Source organism: Triturus cristatus, chromosome 5_1, assembly GCF_964204655.1.
Source record: "Triturus cristatus chromosome 5_1, aTriCri1.1, whole genome shotgun sequence".
Taxonomy (NCBI): Eukaryota; Metazoa; Chordata; class Amphibia; order Caudata; family Salamandridae; genus Triturus; species Triturus cristatus.
Window position 1 is genome coordinate 953,506,744 of NC_140587.1, and position 22,220 is coordinate 953,528,963.

At 44.3% G+C, this 22,220-nt stretch overlaps 2 protein-coding genes across 3 annotated transcripts in view; one reads left to right on the forward strand and one right to left on the reverse strand.

Annotated features, from left to right (window-relative positions):
* AFG3L2 (AFG3 like matrix AAA peptidase subunit 2) overlaps nucleotides 1-2,299 on the forward strand; it is a 233,440-nt gene extending 231,141 nt beyond the window's left edge. Inside the window, exon 17 of the mRNA XM_085606063.1 lies at nucleotides 1,460-2,299. Coding sequence (XP_085462189.1) covers nucleotides 1,460-1,702 — 243 coding nt within the window. The 3' untranslated portion in view covers nucleotides 1,703-2,299. The remainder of the gene's footprint in view (nucleotides 1-1,459) is intronic.
* A 15,988-nt stretch (nucleotides 2,300-18,287) lies between these two features.
* Nucleotides 18,288-22,220, reverse strand: part of TUBB6 (tubulin beta 6 class V) — a 32,034-nt gene continuing 28,101 nt past the window's right edge. For both annotated transcript variants that reach the window (XM_085606064.1, XM_085606065.1), the window contains exons 3-4: nucleotides 21,712-21,822; nucleotides 18,288-19,599 (exon numbers count right to left, since the gene is read on the reverse strand). In XM_085606064.1, coding sequence (XP_085462190.1) covers nucleotides 18,536-19,599; nucleotides 21,712-21,822 — 1,175 coding nt within the window. In that variant the 3' untranslated portion in view covers nucleotides 18,288-18,535. The remainder of the gene's footprint in view (nucleotides 19,600-21,711; nucleotides 21,823-22,220) is intronic.

A 22,220-nucleotide genomic window follows, 5' to 3' on the forward strand; every position in this document is an offset into this window, starting at 1 on the left:
CCAAGCCATGTCCTCCCTGGACTGGAACCAAGTATCCTATGACCGGTTTCGGGGTTTCACCCCTCTTCAGCCAGGATAGCTTGATTCCAGTGGCATGGAGAGCATGGGACTCACGTCTGAGCATACCCGTCCCACTCGGGGTGACAAATGCAAAAACAACAGTTGATGGACAGAATGCAAAACAATGTCATACATTCACCCCAGTACAGAGATCTGGGCCTAAATCCATAGTTTTTTTGCTCACCATGCCATTCCAGTTTATACCCAGCCATATGCAAATCAGTCTTGACCCTGTGCCCCATGGGAACAGTCCTGCCTGAACTGCCAAGCCAGGTCCTCCCTGGACTGGAACCAAGCATCCTAGGACCGGTTTCGGGGTTTCACCCCTCTTCAGCCAGGATAGCTTGATTCCAGTGGCATGGAGAGCACGGGACTCAGGTCTGAGCATACCCGTCCCACTCGGGGTGACAAATGCAAAAACAACAGTTTTGGTGGCGCATAAATAAGGCATCTCCAGGCACCCACTTCAGAACACTCCCAGACCTGCGGAAGATCAGAAGAGGACGTAACCTGCTGTGTGAGGTCTGAGAAGAGCCTAGAAGACTGGGCATGCTCTCCCTCTTGTACGGACAAAGAGGTAGGCGCCAAAGATCATAAGGCTGACCTCCTGTTTAGGTCACAGGGGTACAGCAAGCTACATGAGGCCTTTCCTGCAACTGCCCAGCTGCCTAGTGGCAACTGGACCTGGACTGGATTCTGTCTGACACCCTGTGAGTCACTAAGTGCCTCTCCTGGTGTTGGGGGGGGGGGGCTTTAGAAGTGTACTTATGTGGTGGATTTGGGCTTAGAGGACTAAAGTCAAAAGGTAAAATCCTCAGCCTATCGAAGTGCATCATCCCCAGCAAAGATCTTATAAGTAATGTGCTAGAGACAATGGCGCCCTAACATGTTGTGTGTCATGGACTTTTCTCACATTTAAAAAAATACTTTTTCAGTGTGTGGATTTGTGACATTGATGTGAGCAGTGGCAAGGAGCTTAATAATGTGAACTGGGCATTGTGTTACAGCGAGTAGCAATTTCTCCCATATTCCGATTGTCAATTGCTCTTCCTTCCCTTAAATAGGAGAAACAGTACTACGCAACAAGCCAGTTCATTCTGATGTAGCAGAAATGGCCATCACGCACATCTCGAGACCAGACCGAGCCCACCAAACACATTTCTCACATTTTCCAGCCAGAAGCATAAGGGTGAATGTGGGAGGCCAGTGATACCATGCCAATGTATGTTCTCATTTAGTTGTCCTGTATTTAGTTTAGCCTTCACGGAGCATTCCATCGGTCCTGGAAGTCACTGTTGTACACATAACTGTTTTGATCTTGTAATATTGTTTTGCAGGGTATTTCTGACTGCACTGAGATTTTGTTTTACTCTAAGTCGCACCTTTTCATGTTTTGCAGGTCGCTCTACGGTTACTGGAAAAAGAGGTACTGGATAAAAGTGATATGGTTGAACTACTGGGCCCAAGGCCATTTGCAGAAAAATCCACTTACGAAGAATTTGTAGAAGGAACAGGGAGCTTAGACGAGGACACCTCACTACCAGAAGGCCTGAAAGACTGGAACAAGGATCGTGAGAAGGCAAAAGAGGAGTCTTCTGATGAGCAAGTCGCAAGGCAGATCAGTGAAGGGATTCCATTTTAGAGATGAAGTGTTGTGTGTTGAGAACTGTGTGGCATGTTCCACACTGTACAGTCACTGTTATTCATAGAATTGAACACTTAATTAAATAATTTACGAAAGAACCGCTTTCAAATCAAGAGATCTTTCACTGAACGGAGTTGGGCATGGTGCAAAAACAATTCTTTTACAAAGTAAAAGTGATATTTCAGAGAAGATCGGGGTATTGCTTTGAAACAACGTAATGTCTGGTAAGTTTGCTGGAGTTAACATTGAAAATGTGTCTCTGAAATCTTAAATCTTCCTCCGACCCAGAACCAACGACTCATTGATCTCTTTGAGACACTAAATTCAGTTCTATTTGCAACAACTTTTGACAAAATTCTACATATTCTCTTGCCCGAGGAAATAAATCAAAGCTTTTTTGGCTGGACAGAATTTAGCTAGTGTTTAAAGTAATAAACAAACAAAAGGGACATCCAGAGATCATCTCTTGCGGTTTTATTTAGATCTTAAGTATTTCTCAAGCACCTGCCATGTAAACTATGAATGTATTCAGATAATTGTGTAAATAGGGTTTATTTGAAGCAAACAACCATTAAAAGTGGCGTTTTTTTCTGACATTGTTGTGGCATTATTACAAATAACATCCCTTGCTGTAGCGATCTGTTATTTTATGCTGATTTGTAGAGTCCACTATACCTGGGAGCGTATCCTGGCACTGAGCCGGTGTGAGTCTAGGCACACGTAGACTCACTAGTGGAAAAGCCATATCTTCAGCTTCTTGCGGAAATCATAAGTGAGAAGGCAACACTTATGTCTAGCGGTAGATCATACCACGCTGCAAGAGCGATGGAGGAGAAGGCTTGCCCGCCGGAACTGGTTTTCGGTATGTGTGGGATTTGTGCGATTAGGAGTCCATATGAGAAGGGGTGTCTACAAGGTTTGTGGAAGCAGTTGAGTTATGTTGGGCAGTGTTATGTAGTGCCTTGAAAGTATGACAATGTGCCTTGACCTCTAGCAAAGTTTTCTTGACTCTGACTATGAAATGTTTAGGGAAATTAAAAAGCCCTTTACCAATATCACAAACTATATAATGGGCCTTATTGCAAGACCAGTTGAAAAAAATATATGTAGCTGTGCAGCTTAGAGTTTGATCACACCGATGTGGTCTCAGTTATTGCATATGCCACATGGCCATTTCAAAGATGCATATAGGCACTAGCACACCGCTTATTAAATTGAATCAAAATATCTGATTTATGTGTCTGCAGGGCACAATATTCATATTTGTGTCCATGTTTCTTTCTATAGTTGTCCCCTGCCTGGAAAAGGTGTTTTTGCTTTGAGTTGTACCATTTTTTGATTGGATAAAACGAAATGCCTTCTCTTATTGGTTGATTTAGTTTTAATCAAAAGCCATGTTTGTGCAGTTTAATCTTCTTGATTTAAATCTCTGGCGAGATCAACAATTATACTAAATACATAATTGCCTTCTTTTATTGTATCAGCCATTTAAGTCGTCCAATAATCTGCTGGGAGAGAAAGACACTTCTCAGTCACTGACCCTAGCAGAGCCCGCATCTCATGTCTCAGAAATTTTGATTCAGTGAATTCCTGTCGCTTCTGCACCGTATTTTATAAGAGGCAACTGAGAAATTGACTCCTGTCCATGTTAAAAATGGGATCAATACAATATTTGACCCAAAATTGCTGAGTGATTGAAGTGTTCACCCTTGGGTATGGAGGATTTAATACTTGGTGCAGCATCTTAACCAGTATTGGCATTGGAAATGGGGTGTGGGTCGCCACCGCTATTCTGGAACACTCCCACCACCCCTACAAGAGAATTATACTATGATGCATGCGCTGGTAAGTGCCTGTAGGACAGAATTGTTTTTGAGCTGTACAGAGTAAGGTTCCGTAAGCATTGCAGAGGAGTGCTTTTCCTTTTTATCAGCTAAGAGGAGCCCTTTGTACACTGGCAGGTGACGGCGTTGGCTCTGCATCAACATCGTTCGACACCAGATGTGATTGGGCCTACATAGGTGCCACCCATGCGCGGTGACCTTAGTTCCTTTCTTCCTGCGCCAGCAGACATGAATCCAGAACTACCTCTCGTCTCACTGAGACATTTATATTCTTCTAAATTCTAAGTGTGCTAGGGAATATGTCGCCAACTAAATTGACAGAGTTCAAACCCTTTGGGGAATGTCACAAACAAAAGTATGTGACGGATCCACATATAGTTTGCCTGTGGTGCCCAGGGTCGGATCACGACTCCAAGGTCTGCACCCAAAGACCATTCAACATCAGGAAGCTAAGCTCTTTGTGGCGAAGCACTGCAAGACCCCCCGCCTGGATCGGTCATGGTCTAAAGGTAGGTCCCAATCCCTCTTTCGAGGTATTACCACAACTGATCTTCAAGCTTTTAGTACCCGTGAAAATCCATAAAGAAGCACAATAAGTCCAAGCGGGACTCTGCTCTGTCCCGCCAATCTCGGTTCTCTAAGAAGACAGATGGTTTCATCGTGCCTCCTGGTCACACTCCCGAATTCAGTCTACTTCAGAGTGACTCCGACTCTCGTCCTGCGATAACCTGAATTTCCGGACGCGTCCGCAACACCGCAGCAAATCGAGAGATGCTGCAATGCTATGCTGTGCCTTTTTGACATGTTACTGGCTGCCTCTGGCTTGGGCATGCCCAAAGGAGCAGAGGGGCCTCCCATCTGGGCTTCCTCCAATGGGTCCATCCTCTCCAGCAGTTAGGCCTTCAGGATCCCTTCAGGGCTCTGGACCAACATCAGTACTTGTTCCCTTCCTGGAGCCACAGACCACACCGGAACACAATCGATTGCCTCCAACAGACAACCCATAGTACTGTCCAACACTGAGACTGCGCCACCCTGACTGAGGCCACACACTCCATCATCTGAGCCGCAACCTTTTTATACCACCCTTCGGAATCCGATACGGTGCTTCTGCCTTCCGGAAGGGCTCATGTTCTTCATGAGTTGCTCGGCACGGATTCTGATAAATGGGGCTATGACTCTGAGGATGAGATTGCCCAGCCTTAGCAAGAGGAAAACTGGTATGAGGATCTCCAGGATGCCAGTGGTCCGGTCACCTCCCTAATCACTAGTGATGTTTCTTCCCTAGGGCCTGCCTTGGGAGACAGACCCTCCTTCCCTATGATCATGCAAGTAATGCAGGAGGTCTCGTCCTTCACCTTCCCGCTCAGGAGGTTAAAACCAATCTTCTGACAGAGGTGTTGCACCTTGGCCAGTTGAGTTGTAAGCCTCTACTGCTATTCAACGAGGCTCTCTTATGGATTTGCTCTTGAGTACCTGAGCCAAGCCTTGTTAATGTCCATCTGTGCATTGCCAGACACCATCGCCCTGCTCCGTGCAACCCAGCTTTTCTCTCTCAACACCCCACTCCTGAAAGCCTTGTGGTGCAGGCTTCGGCCAGCAGAGTGAACTGAACCTCATTTTTCATTACTGACCCAGACAGGGAATCGAAGAGGATAGAGACTTTTAGTCTGAATTTTCTCCTCTAAAATGTTGGCCCTTCACTCTTGTGATGCAGCCAAGTTCATCATCTGCTGTGGACTGGATACCACTATCTCCTTCTACAAGGCTATTGGCAGTTGTGTGGTCATTCGCAGACATACATGAATGTGGTTCACCAACTGTTTTAGAGATGTTCAGGCCAGACTCATTGGCATGCCGTTTAATGCCTCCAGACTGTAGATAAAGCAGATTCGGCCCAGGTGCGCTTCAAAGATATCAGTGTCACAGTGCGTTCCCTGTCCTTTCTGCCACATCGTTCTCGGTCCACCAACAGGTGATACAATCTCCACAGCTCTTTTGTGGTTGTTGCCGCAGTACCCATAGGGGAGGGAGAGGGCCAGAGGGACAGCAGACAGCCCAGTCTTTCATACCCCCAGCTGTCACCCCCTCCAAGCCTCTCCAGCATGCCCTCGATTACAAACAGCCACTATGTCGGAGGCAGGATCCAACATTTTCTGCCAAGGTAGCGGGCGATCACTTCGAACACGTGAGTCCTGCAAATATTATAGTGGAGTTATGCTTTGCCATTCCCTCAAGCCCCTCCGCACTCTCCATCTTCACAGTGGCTGATGGAGGACCATCTGTTTCTTGCAACAGGAAGTGCTGACTTTTTTGGCCAAAGGAGCCATAAAGAGTGTCCCGGAAGTCGGTCATGGTTGTTATTCCCACTCCTTGCTGGAGCCGAAAAAGGACCGGAGCCTCCGTCCCATATCAGACCTTCGCTCTCCCAATGCCGTTCTGAAAAACTGCAAGTTTAAGATGCTCGCCCTGGTTCACGTTTTGTCTTCTTTCAAACTGTGAGACCTGATGGTATTGCTGGCCCTGCAGGAAGCTTATTTTCACAGCCCTGTCTTGCATGCCCTAGGGCATTACATGTGGTTTGTGGTAGTCCATTAGCATTTTCAGTTTGCTGTGCTCCCCTTTGGCCTTATCAGCGCCCCTCGGGTGTTCACGAAAGTGAAGGCAGTGGTTGCAGCATATCTTCAGAGGTCTGGTCCCAGTCTTCCGCATGCCTAGACAACTGGCTGTTGAAGGAAGGCTCACTCACCTCCAGACTACAGCGAACCTCTTAACATCTTTAGAGTTCACTGTCAACGTACCTTAAGTCCCACCTGACTCCTTTGCAGATGCTCACGTTCATTGGAGCCATTCTGATCATAGTGCGGTTTCATGCATACCACCCCTGGAACAGAGAGTCCAGGACATTTGTGCTATGATCCAGATGTTTCAACCTCTGTCCTAAATCTTAGTGAGGATGACTATGAAACTACTGGCCTCCTGCATCCTGCTGATCCATCATGCTAGGTGGCATATGTGGGCTCTGCAGTAGAATTCAAAGTGCCAGAGGGCAGAGCACCAGGAGATCTTTCCAATCACGTCCAGATTTCAGGGGAGACTGCTAAAGATCTGCAGAGGTGGCTGCAGGACCGTGATTGGGTCAGTGGCAGGCGCCTCTCCTTACGCTAATCCAGAGCTCACAGTGGTGATCAATGCCTTACTTCTGGGTTGGGGAGACCATCTAAGAGAGGTGAAGATCAGAAGCTTCAGGTCCCTGGTGGAGGCTCAGCTCCATATCAACCTTCTAAAGCTGCTTGCCATCCACTTGGCGTTGAGAGACATCCTGCCCTCCATCAAAGGGACGCTGGATCAGGAACTCGCAGACAACACCACCACCACCATGTTATACTTCAACAAGCAAAATGGGGTAGGTTGGGGGTCATGGACCCTATGCCAAGAGGCTTTGCGTCTAGACTGCCATGTGATTTTCAGGTGATGCACCATCTGGTGGGTTCCTTGAACACCAGAGCAGAGGAGCAAAAAAAAAGTGATGCCGTTCAGTTCACAAATGACAGTTACATCCGGAGAAAGTGCTGGGTCACTTCTGTGAATGAGGAGAACCCTAGCTCAGTCTTTTTGCCACTGCCAAGAACATGCAATATCAGCACTTTTCACGTTGAAGTTTCCAACGTGTCTCTCGCTTGAAGATGCATTCTGTATAGAGTGGAACTCAGTACTCCTCTCTGCTGATACTACTCCTGCCCCAAGTTCTGAAGAAGATCAGGAACGACCGCCAGATTGGGCAAGGAGAGTATGGTATCCCAAACTCCTGATAATGAGCATGCGTCCTTCGAAAATATAATAATATTTCACCACCTCATATATTACATATGTGGATACACAGACCCATGAATAGAAATGGCATTTTATTTCTTACTTGTTTGCAAAAACACCCACGGCCTGATCAACGTATGTGCTCCCACTGGTACAATAATGGCCATCCACGACTAGCACAGGCTGTTACCATAAAAATGACCTTACCACAAGGGCCTTACACTTTCATGACGATTTCTATTCTATTCTATTCCATTCCATTTCATTTTCTTCTTATTTTTCACATTAGTTCCCTCTTTTTCTCACGGAAAAGACTGATCAATATCTTTTGTGGGAGGAATATACAATGGCGTCTAACAATAAGTCTTTGTTTACTTTTTACTTTCTTAACGAAAGCCCTGTCTTTCTTCACTTTCCTAACGACAGACTCAAGCGCTAGCAATTAATTACACCTTTCAGCAATTAGCCATTTGCCCGCAGATACAAATACACTGACCGGCCGTCCTCCCTTCAGCATAAAGGTCGGGTAGGACACCATGAGCGGAGCAGGGGCGGGACGCTTTTCAAGTAAGTGCTCACACTTCACTACTCAGAGCCGCCTCTTGGGCGGTGCGACCGGTGCCACCGCACCGGGTGCTGACTTCACATGGGGGTGCCTGTTTGCTTAAAAGCACCTGCTGCCGCGTTCCTGGCCGCCAGCAGTTTCAACAATTAAAATGTCAAGAAAACTCAGTTGATTAATGTACTTCCTAGCGAGATTGAAGTTTTGTCTAGTAGATGTTTTGAGTCGTGGACGTTTTGATTCATGGTAAGGTAGTGCAGAGGGTTGATATGCCTGCTGCAAATAACATGTACCATGCACATCATAAAGTGAATATACTGTAAACAGGTCAGTGGGTGACTGCTTTTGTCCGAGACTTCCTTTTGTTAGTTGCAGTTTACAGTGAGCTATTAACTGTCATCAAAGAACTGTGTGCAGACTTTAAGGTATAGATTAGAGCGTATGGATTTTTTCCCCCAGACTTTCATTATTCTAATGTTTCAAATAAGGTTCATTTGGGTAAAAATCAGTTCTTGTTATTAAAGAGAGCCCCAATCCATTGTGTTACATTTTAAATTCAGAGTTTGTGCTTCTCCAGACCAAGTAGGCTTAAACTATAATGCCTACCTACATGGAGGACATGTGAATTTACCCCTTGTTGTCCTCTGTCTTATGTAACATTTACTATATACCAATTTAAACACCTATGATTGATTGTCTCTGTGTAACGTGTGTGTTATGTAAAGTGCTCTGACACCCTTCACTTTTATGTGTGACGCTATAAAATTCAATAAATGCATCTGAGAGAGAGGTTATAGAGACTGCTAAAGGGTGGAAGTAAGGGAATCCGTGGCAGAGGTGGTCATTGGGGGGGCGCCAAAAAACATTGTCGCACTGGGCGCCACCTGTGCTAAAGCCGGCCTGTCACTAGTAACTGGAGAACCATATGCAAGGCTCAGTTAGCCGCGTGTATTTAACCTTCAGTTTCCTTTTTATTTTTTAAGGCTGCTCCGGTTACTGAGCAAACCTCCACCCTGCGTCCTATGGGACACTAGCATTTTCCAATATATTATATACACTAGCATTTCCCACCTAAAGTACACTCATGGTTTATTCATTATGTCTTTTAGTACTATGTAATTTATCAACTAAACGCAGCAATTACTGACGAATGGTTTGTTTAAAGATCAAACCCGTTCCAGAGCACTCCCGAATACTGACTGAGTACGTAGCTATGTGTACCATCCACCTGCCTACCACAAAGTATCTGTCACTATCATTCAAAGTATTTTAGTTGCAGCATTTTCAAGCCCGATTATAGTGCCTATTTGATTACTGCCTATCCGACCATTTGCTCCCTACAGAGTAGTCCTGCTTTCCCGGTGCAGCTTATTGTGTCCCAATTGATGTTGCACTATCGGCGAGTCGCAGAGGTTTCCTTTGTGCCCCTAGTCCTGATGAGGCCCAGACTAAACGGGCTGAAACACGCCGGCCTGATAGATAAAAGAAGCCCTTACAATTTTGACTCTTATAAAAAGGAAATTCACAACACCATCTGATATAGAAAGGGGTTGAGACTTATTACTCCCCTAATTGGTGTTGGCACAAGGGCTATCTTGACGATATGGGTTGCGAACCATAGTTGGTTAAAAAAATGTTTATTGCAGCCCCTTAAGAAATTCGGGCAACAAGAATTCTGTCTGTGAGACAGAAGACACTATATGATTGTTTATGTATGTTAAATGTATATGTACATAAATTTTTTGTATCACTTTTTCGTATGTAGATATTTAATGTTCTTTTTGACAAATATATGCATAGAGACAACAATCTGGAACTCGGACCGGTGTGAGTGCTTTTCCAATAAGACAAATGGTTTGAAGAGAATATTTCTCTCTTGAGAGATTAATTAAGGTTTCCGTCAGGTTTAGAAATTATCATTATTTTTTTATCAATTCCGCCGCATCAAGTTTTATTTTTTTGCCGATTGTCTGCATGGAGTACACTAACCATTCTTAGAAGGTCCGGGATCCTCCCATAACCAAAACAGAGCTAGATTTGACTCTCACTCACTCCCGTTCCCTCATAATTTGAGAGCGATTACCTCTTTTCCATAAATTTAAGCATACACAGCATGCTCCAGACAATCAGCGCTTTTGACACGGAGCAGGCTTTTAAAACTGACTCTAACTGGGTGTATACGCGGTCAACTATTTTAATGTACCTACCATCCTGATAACCCTATTCAAACTATACCATTGTGTAGATCAGTCTTACTTTTATGAAAATAGCGGTTTGTATTAGTATCTATCCGAAAAACACTGTGACCTCCCGTCGTTGTGCATAATGCACTCAATGTGTGTTGTAGGTCTAATTCATAAGGACGAATTACTTACTTTGTTTTGCTTCATAGGGCACATAACTATATTTGAATTCACAATTGGGATTCATAAAATGGGAATCATTAACTTGTGCAATTTCTATAAATCCCTCCGTTTGTTTTCGTTATTTTATTTCTCAGAGAATAGCAATTCACTTCCCAGATTGACTAAATCAATGTACTTGCAGCTTAAGTTCCAGTAGGGATTGACCCATCTGGCACCATTGGAGATCTGGCACATCACGATCCTGAAGAAAGCCGACAACCTTTCTAGGCGCAAGTAGACTAAAACATGTCAATCATACTGATAGATGTGAAGGATATACAACTCATCCCCACCACATCTCACTGTGTTTTTTTAATCTTGCCCTCATCCCAGTTTTAGGAAATAGCTCACTCCTGGAATAGGAGATAATTTTACTTCACTAATCCCACCATGTCACTGCACCTAGAGACTCTTCCTCCTGGTGGAGGAAGGGCCTTCTAATAAGATGCCGACTACTAGTAGCATCAGTGGAGATACCATACCGCTGATGGAAATGAGCTGTTGAGGGTCTCGATACATTTTTTAAGAGACTCCGGTCCCTAGAATGGTGTGGTGCCCCTCCTCTTTTTGTCTTTTGTATTGCTATAGAAAGCTGAGTGAACCCTCTTTTCCCGCTTTTCATTTCCCTACATTGATTTCTTTGAACATCGGAACAATAGACAAGGAAATGAAGACTAGCCACCAACAAATACATAAGACAGTGAAAAGAGATTTTTGAGGGTGGGTGATAGGCAACAAGCTGTTGAAAAGGGGCTTTGGTGCAAAGGGTATTTCTTTATATACCATGATTTAGTTACTACAACTTTTAGATAAACACTAGATAGAACAAGCATTTACAATGCAATGGTCTCGGCATTGTTAAAGTTAGAGCTATTGGCATTGCTCATGACATTATTTTTGTTTATGTTTTTGTTTTTAAAACATTTAAAGAAACGGCATTGTTATTTACAATGTCAATAGCTTAATCTCTCTCAAATGCTAGACCTATTGCATTTGCACCCACACACAGAGTCACACACACAAATACTACTAAATAATAGATGACTGCTGTTCATCAGATCCTACAACAAACGCACAGCCTCCGCAGTAAACAGAACTGGTACATAGACAACCTAAAAGGGCCAGCAGACGGTTCAACTGCACATGCCCGGTAAACGAGGTAACTAACCACGAAACGCTCCTTGCGCAAGAGCAGAGAAGTAGAGACACTGATCGCCGAGGCACTCTCACGAAAGCTGGCAGAATCCTACCAACAGAACACATCGCATTAGGATTTTTGTCTGACGTTTTACCTTTCACGCGTATTGGGAGTTGGTTAAAAAAAATACTCCTTTAGGCAAAATGGCATAAAATAGAAAATAATAAAATCATAGAATTTTTGTGATCCTTAATGATTCTAGTAAGACGGGTGCCTTCCACCACCGCCTACTAAATAATAGATGACTGCTGTTCATCAGATCCTACAACAAACACACAGCCTCCGCAGTAAACAGAACTGGTACATAGACAACCTAAAAGGGCCAGCAGACGGTTCAACTGCACATGCCCGGTAAACGAGGTAACTAACCACGAAACGCTCCTTGCGCAAGAGCAGAGAAGCAGAGACACTGATCGCCGAGGCACTCTCACAAAAGCTGGCAGAATCCCTACCAACAGAACACATCGCATTAGGATTTTTGTCTGACGTTTTACCTTTCACGCGTCTTGGAAGTTGGTTAAAACAAGGGCATCTGAAGGGCCCCTGGAGGGACCGTGTTTAGACCGAGGAGCAACGGGGATGACGCCATAAACACCACCGCCTTTCTCCGAGGTCAAGCAGAAATGCCTCGGAGAAACGCAGTGGCATTTTCGGATTGGGGGGCATGTTTTTCTTTCTCTCCTCTTCCCATTGGCTGGAATGTTTACATTCCAGAGGAGAGAAAGAAAGTAAAAAACACGACCCCGAATCCAAAAAAGACGGGGCTTGTTTGGAGAACCAAAGCTCTTCTCCAATGGCTGACCAGCATTTAAGAGGCCAGCCAATGGAGAAGAGGGAAGAAGAGGCGCGGGTTCAAGCCCCACTTCTGAAATCATTAAATCTCGCGAGCGAGACTGCGCAAGCGCAGCCTTCGCTAGCCGAGACCTAAAAAAGGAGAGTAGAGGATGGAGGACCAGCCCAGCTGCAAACAGAGTACACTATTTTGAGGTTACACAAATCTTTTAAAAGATATACAATAACATGATCAAACTACTAGCACAAAGATTAGAATTAACATGATTAGAGGGACCTGCATCATTACCTGGTAAGAGTGTGGCTCCTGGAGGTCCCCCAACAAGTGAGGGATGAGTTTAAAAGCCCAATCCTTATGGATGAAATCTCACAGGCAATCAGATTAATGGTTTCTGATTAGGCCCTGGTCTAGACTGTTTCACCATATCTTAATGCACAAGGATGGTACTAGTCTTGTTGAACCCTGGAGAAAAACTATTTCATTATTTCATTCAAATACGCGAGGTGACCGGATACGGAGCAAGAATAAAGAATTGTATTTATATATATATATGTATGTCAAATCAATTAGGCGTTATGGTATTTACATAGATCTGGGCCTTGTTTGAAGGTGGCGCTGTTCTCTTTGATCGATCCCGATTGGTTTGATTTGTCCACGGTCAACAGTCTTGCAAAAACACAAGAAGATTATTACAAGTCATTTACAAAGCTGAGAGTCAGAGTAGCCTAAAAATTGCCCCTAACAAGATCCAGGAGTTGTAAGGATGCTCTGTTTCAGAGTTCAAGAAATAGCAAGAAATAGCAACGGTAACGGTAAAAAAAGGTTAGGTTTCAAAATGATTGTCCTGCTGTAAATGGGAAAAAGTGAGGATGAGCAGGAGGATATTTGTATTTCAAAGGGAGGACTGGTGTGACCAGCTATGGAAGGATATCATTATGCTCGCCAGCTCTGGATTGTAAAAGACTGGATATCCCCGGAATCTAAGAAACCCGTAAGGGCATATTAACAAGGCGGTGCTGTAAAATTATCGCCGCTTTTGCGGCCGTTTTCGGCCGAAAAGCGGCGATAATTTTATCGCCTTATCAGCAAAGACACGCTATCGCGTGTTTTGCTGACTTAGCGCCCGTTTCCAGCACGCCTAACTTTGCATCGCTAATGAGATGCAAAGTAGGCGTGGCTGTGAAACCAACCAGGGAAAATATCGCAAAGGCAGCTTCGTGATATTAACAAGGAAGGGTAGCGATTATTTAAACCGCGTTAAGTATGCCTTAACGCAGGAATTTAACGTCTGTTAAATTCCTGACTAAGGCATACTTAACATGGGGATTGGATTCTGTGGCTAAGACCACAGGTCCTATCATCTAGGATATCGCCGTTTTACACCATGGAAAACTGCGATAGCCACACTATCTCTGGAATTTTTGTCGCCTTGGCGATGCGCGTTGTTGATAACGCGCTAACCGGGCGATAAATTCCAGAGATAGCAGGCGATAAATATACAAGCGCTAAGCGCGCTTTGCGTTATTTATCGCCGGCTCTTGTTAATATGCCCCTTAGTATTCATGGAGTGGTGATAGCAGATCAGTTCTTCTGGGGGAATTTTGTAGCTAACTAAATATCTTAGGCCTTGATCCCATTGACAACATTTTTACGGTGTTGGGACAAGCTTACTTCCTTAGCGTCACTAACTATGTACCTCATTCCCTTTTAACAGCTTCACATAAACCCAGAGTTTACACCCCACATAGCATGTTCTCTGTTAGAGCATGGAGAGATGAGGGGAGAAAGGGGTTCCAGATGTTAGGCATGTTTGAGAAATGGCCAGACTAAACCATATTAGATGTGTAAGCGGAGATTTGGAGTAAATAAAGGTGAAAATCTGTGCTACTACCAACCATCACACCAAAAGTAAGAACTGGAGCACTTGGGCTTTTGCTGTTTGTAAGATTGGTTTGCTGAACTTTACGGCCACGAGAGGCCTGGTTTCTTTGACTTACCTCTTGATTCATTTGGACAGAGGGGAAAAGTGAACATAGACACAGACATGGATGGGAACAAAACCTGGATCCGGAAAACTGCAAACATTAGTAAGAGGCCATATATCGACACTTCATTTCAGAACTGGCATGTCATCACTTTGCCCTTGTTTTGTAGGTGAATGATCAGAAAGCACTGGGTATAGTGGGGAAAGTGACTCGATTACATCCTGTAATCCTGAGATCGCAGTCATTAGTGGATTTAGGGGAGGTTAGGTCAGGGTTTGGGGAACGAGGTCAGATTTAGTGAGAGGTGATGTAGTGTTGTAACCGTGATACGCAGTTAGTTTATCAGGATGGAGATTCGGGATCTGATGCTTGAACTTTATTCTGCCAGTCCTAGTGTAATGATTTCATACTGGCATGATGACCATCTTTAGAAAGATGCTCATAATCGAAGATAAAATGGGTAATGCTGGGGAGCAGCTGGTGAAGAGGGAAATTTAGAGGTACATGGGCGAGAAAGGAAAAAGCTGGTGGAGAGCATTTGCCCACCGCACAAGATGATATAGTGGGATGAAGATTCCTCACATTAGTTAAAACTATCTACATTACCTAGAATGGTAAAGAAGAAAATGTAACACTATGGACTAATCTAGGCTACCAGTTGAGTCCAGTGATTGGCCATGTCCAGGAAATGATAACCTATACCATACATCAGTGCTTAATTCATATTTGTGATTGGGAGGGAATAAAAGTACTGATGCTCTAAGCAAGTTTTGAAGACACAGGGTGACACATCTAGCAAACATAAATTACCCTCCAGAATACTTTGCAACTGCATAGACTACATGAAGATCAGTCGCCGTAAACACCTTGCGTCCCATTTGTACGGCACTTGAGTCCCTGAAAGGAAAGCTAAAGTCCGCCATGCCACAGGTTGACACTGCCATAATGTCAAAGGCGATGCTCATTGGCAGAGACCCCACAGCACAGGATAGGAGTATAGAATTCCCTGAGTATTGAGAGTGTTTGTTTAAATTCCATTGTTGCATTTTTCATGCAAGTGACCAAAGTAATTGGTTTTTGGATAGGAAGGTACACTCATTCTTGGTCAGTGAATAAGGTGCTCCTTAATTAAACATGTTTATGATGGGTTGGTTAAGACACTTACGCGGAATGGGCAACTTACACTACTTTTTTTTTTTTTTTAGTATTAACACTCGTTTTTGGTTATTTATGGTAGATTGGGCTACTTCTGCTAGTTCGGGTAGCGGGAGTTGTGATAGTTAATGCTCCAACTCCAAAGAATGAGATCTTCCAACTGTGCACTTCAGTATAACACTATAATGTTCTGTCTTAAAGACTGATATGCCATTGCTTTTTAAAAACAAGCATTTGCAATGCAATAGGTCTCGCATTTCGCGAGTTTGAGCTATTGGCATTGTAAATGACAAATCCTTTTATTTATGTTTTGGTTTTTAAAACATAAATAAAAGACATTGTCATTTACAATGCCAATGGTTTAAACTCTCGTAAATGCGAGACCTATTGCATTGCAAATGCTTGTTTTCAAAGCTCCGCAAAGCTACCAAATGGGCCAAATGCGCTGGCGGCTTTTCGCCCCATGGAGCCCAGAGTGCTGCGAGAGTTTATTGCAACTACACAGGAGGTTGTCACGATCAGAGATAAGGTGTGTGTAAGGGGGGGCATAGCTAAGGGGTGTTCACATGAGCTACTGAGGTCCCCTGCACGGTTTATAGTTTTGTACTCATGGTTAGGTTTCTACAGTATGCTCAGGTGAGAAGTGAGCGCATTGTATGTGCACAGTCTGTTGTAGCTGCACTTCAAGACCGAAGGGGCCACTGTCCACACCAAGCCCAAGAAACACAAGGAACTACCCAAGTATTTCTGCTCATAGCGCATAGAGGCGAGTTGTTCAGCCCCTAGCGCTAGAGAAGTAAAGCCACTCTTTTGCCATGCTTTATTTATAGTTTTTTCCTCTGGAAGCCCAAAACTATTCTTCAATAAAAACCAAACGTAACCGACTGGGAATCATTGCTTTTACTGCCCACTTCCGCCGTATTATTTGTTGCGACGCAATAACTCTTCATGTGTGCACCGTAAGAAGGACAAGAGCTGGGACAGAGTCGTCATTTGAGGGGCAGTTTGGTGCTTCTGAAGGGCCGGTAATATTGAGACAGGGTCGTTAGGAAACAGTGTGTTTCTGAAGGGCTGAGACAGAGTTGGTCACTCGTGAGACAGCTAGGTGCTTCAAAATGAGCCGGTAATATTGGGCAGAGTCAGTGACTTGGGTAAGAGTTTGTTTCTAAAGGGCCGGTGGGGCTGGGGCTGGGACAGAGTCGGTCTCTCATGAGACAGTTTGAGGTTTCTGAAGAAGCCGGTAATATTGGGGCAGAGTCAGTGACATGGGCAGATAAGGCTGGGACGGAGTCAGTCACTTGTGGGACAGCCTGATGCTTCTGGAGAACCCAACGGGGTGAAGCAGCCGGTCTCAGAGGACGTATGTTGACATCTTTGCTCGCATAGTCAAGCGTCTGTCAGATGTCATTGGTGGACTAGTGCAAGATAGGCTCGGTTGGGGGGAGAAAGTCACACCTCAGCACATTAACAGCGCCATTTGAATTAATTCTCATAGGTAAGGCAGTAGGCGCAAAGACATGAGAAGTACACTAGGGACATAGGGGTGTAAGGAAGAACGAAAACATTACATTTCTATTTAGTAGCAACATAAGAATCGTAGTGGAAAAGAGAGTCTGTCAGTGAAAGCCCACACCACCCCTCCCGCGCGCCCAAACACACGAGCACTATCTGTAGGTCATTTATTGCTGTCTGTCTGCTGAGGGCGGAGGGGCCGATGCGGGCAAGCCTAATCAGAAGGCCCCGTGGACCAATATATCCCCGTTTCACTGCCAGCCCCTCTGCTGAGATCACCAGGGAACTGCCTGAGATCACCGGCGAGCGCTGGGATCACGGGAGAGCGCTGAGATCACCGCCAGACCCGAGAGACACTGCAGCTTCGCTGCCAGAGAGCCTTTTCAATAAACCCGCCCCTTCCAGGAAAGGGACAGATTATAACAAGCATTGGCCGCGCGGCTGTAAAAATAACGCCACGCGGCCGCGAAATAAAATAAATAAGTGTAGCATGGAAGTGGGATAAGGGAGGAGGTGGCAAATGGTGTGCACTTTCGCAGCCGCTTTGATGTTCTCAGTGGCCGAGCGGCTCACTGAGAACATCAAAGCGGCCGCGAAATGATCACGCAGGCTGCCAAATGGTGCGCGCGCCCGGCGCACATGCACTGTAGTTGGCGGCCTGAAAGCACTGGTTTGCACTTCTAAATCCCCCTTTTACAAAAGCTCTCGCGAGAGCAGTGCTAAAGCGCTGGCTCAGGCGAGACCTAAAAAGCTTGTCTGTTTACAGATTACAAGAGTTTAGAAGCCAAACTAATTGCAGGGTCATCACACAGTGAAACATGGCTGGACAGGCAACGTGTAAGGGTGGGAGTTAAGATTGGTGACTTTTTCTTTTCCTTGCTGCGTGGGGGGAAATTAATTAGAAATAACTTATTGATCCATTCTAAATCCCATTTAAAGGTGCAGTACAACAATAATATGAATTGCATACCATAAAGAAGTATTGGCATTTATTTCATAGCCATACTCTAGGATGAGACAAAATCTGATTTTCTTCTCCCAAACCATAATCTATTTTCCTTCATACTTTAAAGTTGAAGCCTGCTACTGACACTCGTCATCCATATACATTTTGCCTGCAATCTAACATATTTTCTTGCCTATATGAGAAAACATTGATTCGATTTTTTATGTTTGTGCAGAGCAGTTTTTTTTTACTCCAGATTGCCTGTGGATAAATTCTAAAACAGTAGATGAATAATCCACCTTTGATTCCAATTTGCCGCCTGTAACTACCAGTGTTTGAAAGGACGCCTTCCAAAAAAAAGGCACACCATTAGACTTTTTTTTTTTATTATGAATAAAGGAGCTTCTCAAATATTTACTACTGCACATATTGCTTTAAATCGCTCAAAGCCTTGCATTGCCCTTCACAGTTTGACTAAAACACAGTGATCTGCTTTGAAGCAAATTGCTTATCCAACGGCGTCCTTTGCTTAAGTTCATCAAAAAATCTCAATTTTTCAATTCTATTTTTGTTCATAAAGATGGCCTTGTAAAGTTCTTTTATAGAAAGGGTGCTCTTTATTCAGCAATTTCTTCTTCATCCTCTTCAAATTGTTCCTCCCCATCATTGGCAGTTGCGTCTTGGTACTGCTGGTATTCTGAAACCAAATCGTTCATGTTGCTTTCAGCCTCTGTGAACTCCATCTCATCCATCCCTTCCCCGGTGAACCAGTGTAGAAAGGCCTTCCTTCTAAACATAGCAGAGAACTGCTCAGATATCCTCTTGAAGAGCTCTTGGATGGCTGTGCTGTTTCCAATGAAGGTGGCAGCCATCTTGAGGCCACGAGGTGGGATGTCACATACTGCTACTTTGACGTTGTTCGGGATCCATTCCACAAAGTAGCTGCTGTTCTTGTTTTGAATGGCAAGCATCTGCTCATCTACCTCTTTCATTGACATGGGTCCACGGAACACTGTAGCCACTGTTAGGTAACGTCCATGCCTTGGGTCACAGGCCGCCATCATGTTTTTGGCATCAAACATCTGTTGGGTGAGCTCTGGAACAGTAAGTGCCTGATACTGCTGGCTTCCTCGAGCTGTCAGAGGTGCAAAGCCAGGCATGAAGAAGTGAAGGCGTGGGAATGGGACCATATTTACTGCTAGTTTGCGAAGATCAGCATTGAGTTGGCCAGGGAATCGCAACGATGTGGTGACCCCACTCATCGTTGCAGACACCAAGTGGTTCAGATCTCCGTAGGTTGGGGTTGTAAGCTTTAAAGTACGGAAGCAGATGTCATATAATGCTTCATTATCAATGCAGTATGTTTCGTCAGTGTTTTCTACCAACTGGTGAACAGACAGGGTGGCATTGTATGGTTCCACTACTGTGTCCGAGACCTTGGGAGATGGCATGACACTGAAGGTATTCATTATCCTATCAGGGTATTCCTCTCTGATTTTGCTGATGAGCAGCGTTCCCATACCGGAACCAGTTCCACCTCCAAGCGAATGAGTGAGCTGGAATCCCTGCAGACAGTCGCAATGTTCACATTCTTTTCTTATCACGTCGATGATCGAATCGACGAGCTCTGCGCCTTCCGTATAATGACCTTTCGCCCAGTTATTTCCCGCACCAGTTTGCCCTGCAGGTGGAAAAGGGAAAGCTTAAGGTTACTCAAGTCTATTATTAAATCCAACAGAACCACAGCTTGCTTATCAATGGAAATGAACTGCATGGCTATAGCTTTGCTGGGCAGCTAACAATTAATTCAGCACAGTTAAAACACTCGTCAGCCCAAAAGTTGAAATCACCCTTCATGAAGAAAGCTGTGGGAGATGGCATTAACTGTGTGATATAGTCGACTAGTGAGCATGCAAAATCCACGTGGTCTTTTTCTCCAGAAAGCACCCTTCGCTGTAGCTGTGCCTGGCACAGAAGGGCAACTACTTTTTGCCCCTTGTAAAAAAACAATGAAGCACAATGCCATCCCTCACAGTGAAGTTAGTAAATGACTGATGTGGACTGACCTACTGCCCCATGGTGTATGTTGTAGTGTGCGCAAGAAACATTTGAGTGAGTGGCACTCGCCAATAGCCTTCATATGTGGGTATCAAGTGAAACACAACTCAGTACCCCTGCCCCCCCTTCATTCTGATCAATGTGGTCCATCTTGGCAATGTTGCAGGTCTTTTAGCGACAAAAGGCTCGACAACTATTCACTCCTTCCAATATTTGATTTTCTTTGCCCAGACATCTAGGTTTCATTTTTCATGGCTCGCACCGAAGGGAGAAGGCACTTGCAGTAACGTGCTATTTGTTGGACAGTTAAGAAGACAATGGCCTTTGAATGCTATGCTGCAAATGAGTGATATAAAAAACCGAACGTGTAGGGTAGTGGAAGAAAACGAGCGCCCCATATAACCCCAGCAATAAGCAACAACCATCGACACCCTTTGCTGTATTTATTATGGGGCGTTAATAGCTGGAAAGACGCCTGGGTGAGTCAATATCCTTCCTAGACGGAGAGGCAGCCCAGTATGCAGATCTGCTGTATTTTGAGGGCTCGTACTTTTCTTTTTAAACTATCTGGGCCAATAAACTCCCTCTGTGTCCTTGGCTGGCACATTCTGAACTTTTTGGGAAATTTGAGATCAAACTGGTTATTTCAAAGCACATTCTTTCAAATATATTGGATGAATAGTCTTAGGGTAGGTTGTAGAGGCAGGTCTTAAGAGGAACAAATGAAACACTTTTCCACAAGGGAACACTCCTCTGAGTAAATTGCGTGCCTGATTAGAAACAGCATGCAAATATATGTGTGCCTCAAGAGAACCAGTGCTTATTTGGTCCAATAATTTCCAGCATAAAGAAGGTCAATCAAAAATCCCATACCATGAAAAATGACATAAATGTAAAATACTGTGTCAGCACAGAAAGCCTATCGCTGTTTTTGTGGCATGCAGGCCATCACAACTTGAGCCAGAAAAATAAAATACATTCAGAACTTATGTCATTATCTGTGCTCGCTTCGCATGTACACCTCTATCAGCATCTGCAGACCCCGTCTACCCCCACTCCTATTTCTTCAGTCACGCTCCAGGCATCCAAGCTTGCACACAATCATAGCCTGGTGGGAAATACTGGCCTTTGATGGCATTTTCTGGCTTCTCTGCTCCTTGGTGGACATCACTACAATCTCAATGTTGTAACCATTACCACGACAGGTGATTTACGACAGCAACAAGTAAGAAATACCCTCTGTACGAGTTACAACAAACACGCAAGTGGCCGCCTTCTAGCAAAGATCAGATGTTGAAGTCTATAAGGTCATTCATATTGTACTTCATCACTAAAGATTATAATATTAAAGCACAATCAAGGAATACAAGCAAGTTAACTCACAGTGAGCATTGCGGCGGTTCACCATCTCGGGAAGCGCCCCTAAACCCAGCCTGTCCATGCTATACTTTACTTCTGCTAAATGGCTCGTCTTGCATGGCAAAGGCAGTTATTAGAGGTTGAAATGCAGATATTCGCTCTCCTCCACTCAGTTCTGTCATTTTTCAGAAACACAGTCTAGTAAAAAGGAATTAATTCTCCTACCTCGGAGAAACCAAAATGGAATATACATTGTCGTTTGACGCTGGAATCCTCCAGATCTCATTTAAGGTATCATGCCGGGGAGCTCATGGCCTGTACAGTCCAGATATTCAGGGTGATAACAGAAATAAAATCTGCAGCTATGGTCACATACCAAATATGAAATTGTCAGGCCGGAAGAGCTGCCCGAAGGGGCCAGACCGCACGCTGTCCATGGTCCCTGGTTCCAAGTCCACCAAGATTGCTCTGGGCACGTATTTCCGAGCTGTGGAAAAAGAGAAAGAATTTATGAAATAACCTAAACTTTGGACCAGTGGATTTTATCAAAATATACATTCATTTATTTATTTTAAATATTGGGAAGCAGAGAACAAGTATACCCGCTTTATGGATTGTTTTGACTTTTTGTCATGTCTGGGTAGAAACGACACATAATGCAGTGGGATGACAATTCAATGTACTTGGAAGGAAATCGATGAGCAAGTTGATGCGACAATTAACTCGTTTTTGTAAGTAATGTAACATTTTAAAAACCTAATATTGTTCCTGCAAATGGCTCATTGTCTATTTTTTCCTTCCATTTTGTCTTAACATACTGGATTAAAGGGGGGATAATTTAAATCAGCGGAATTACATATGCTAAATAGAGAGCAAGTCTACCAT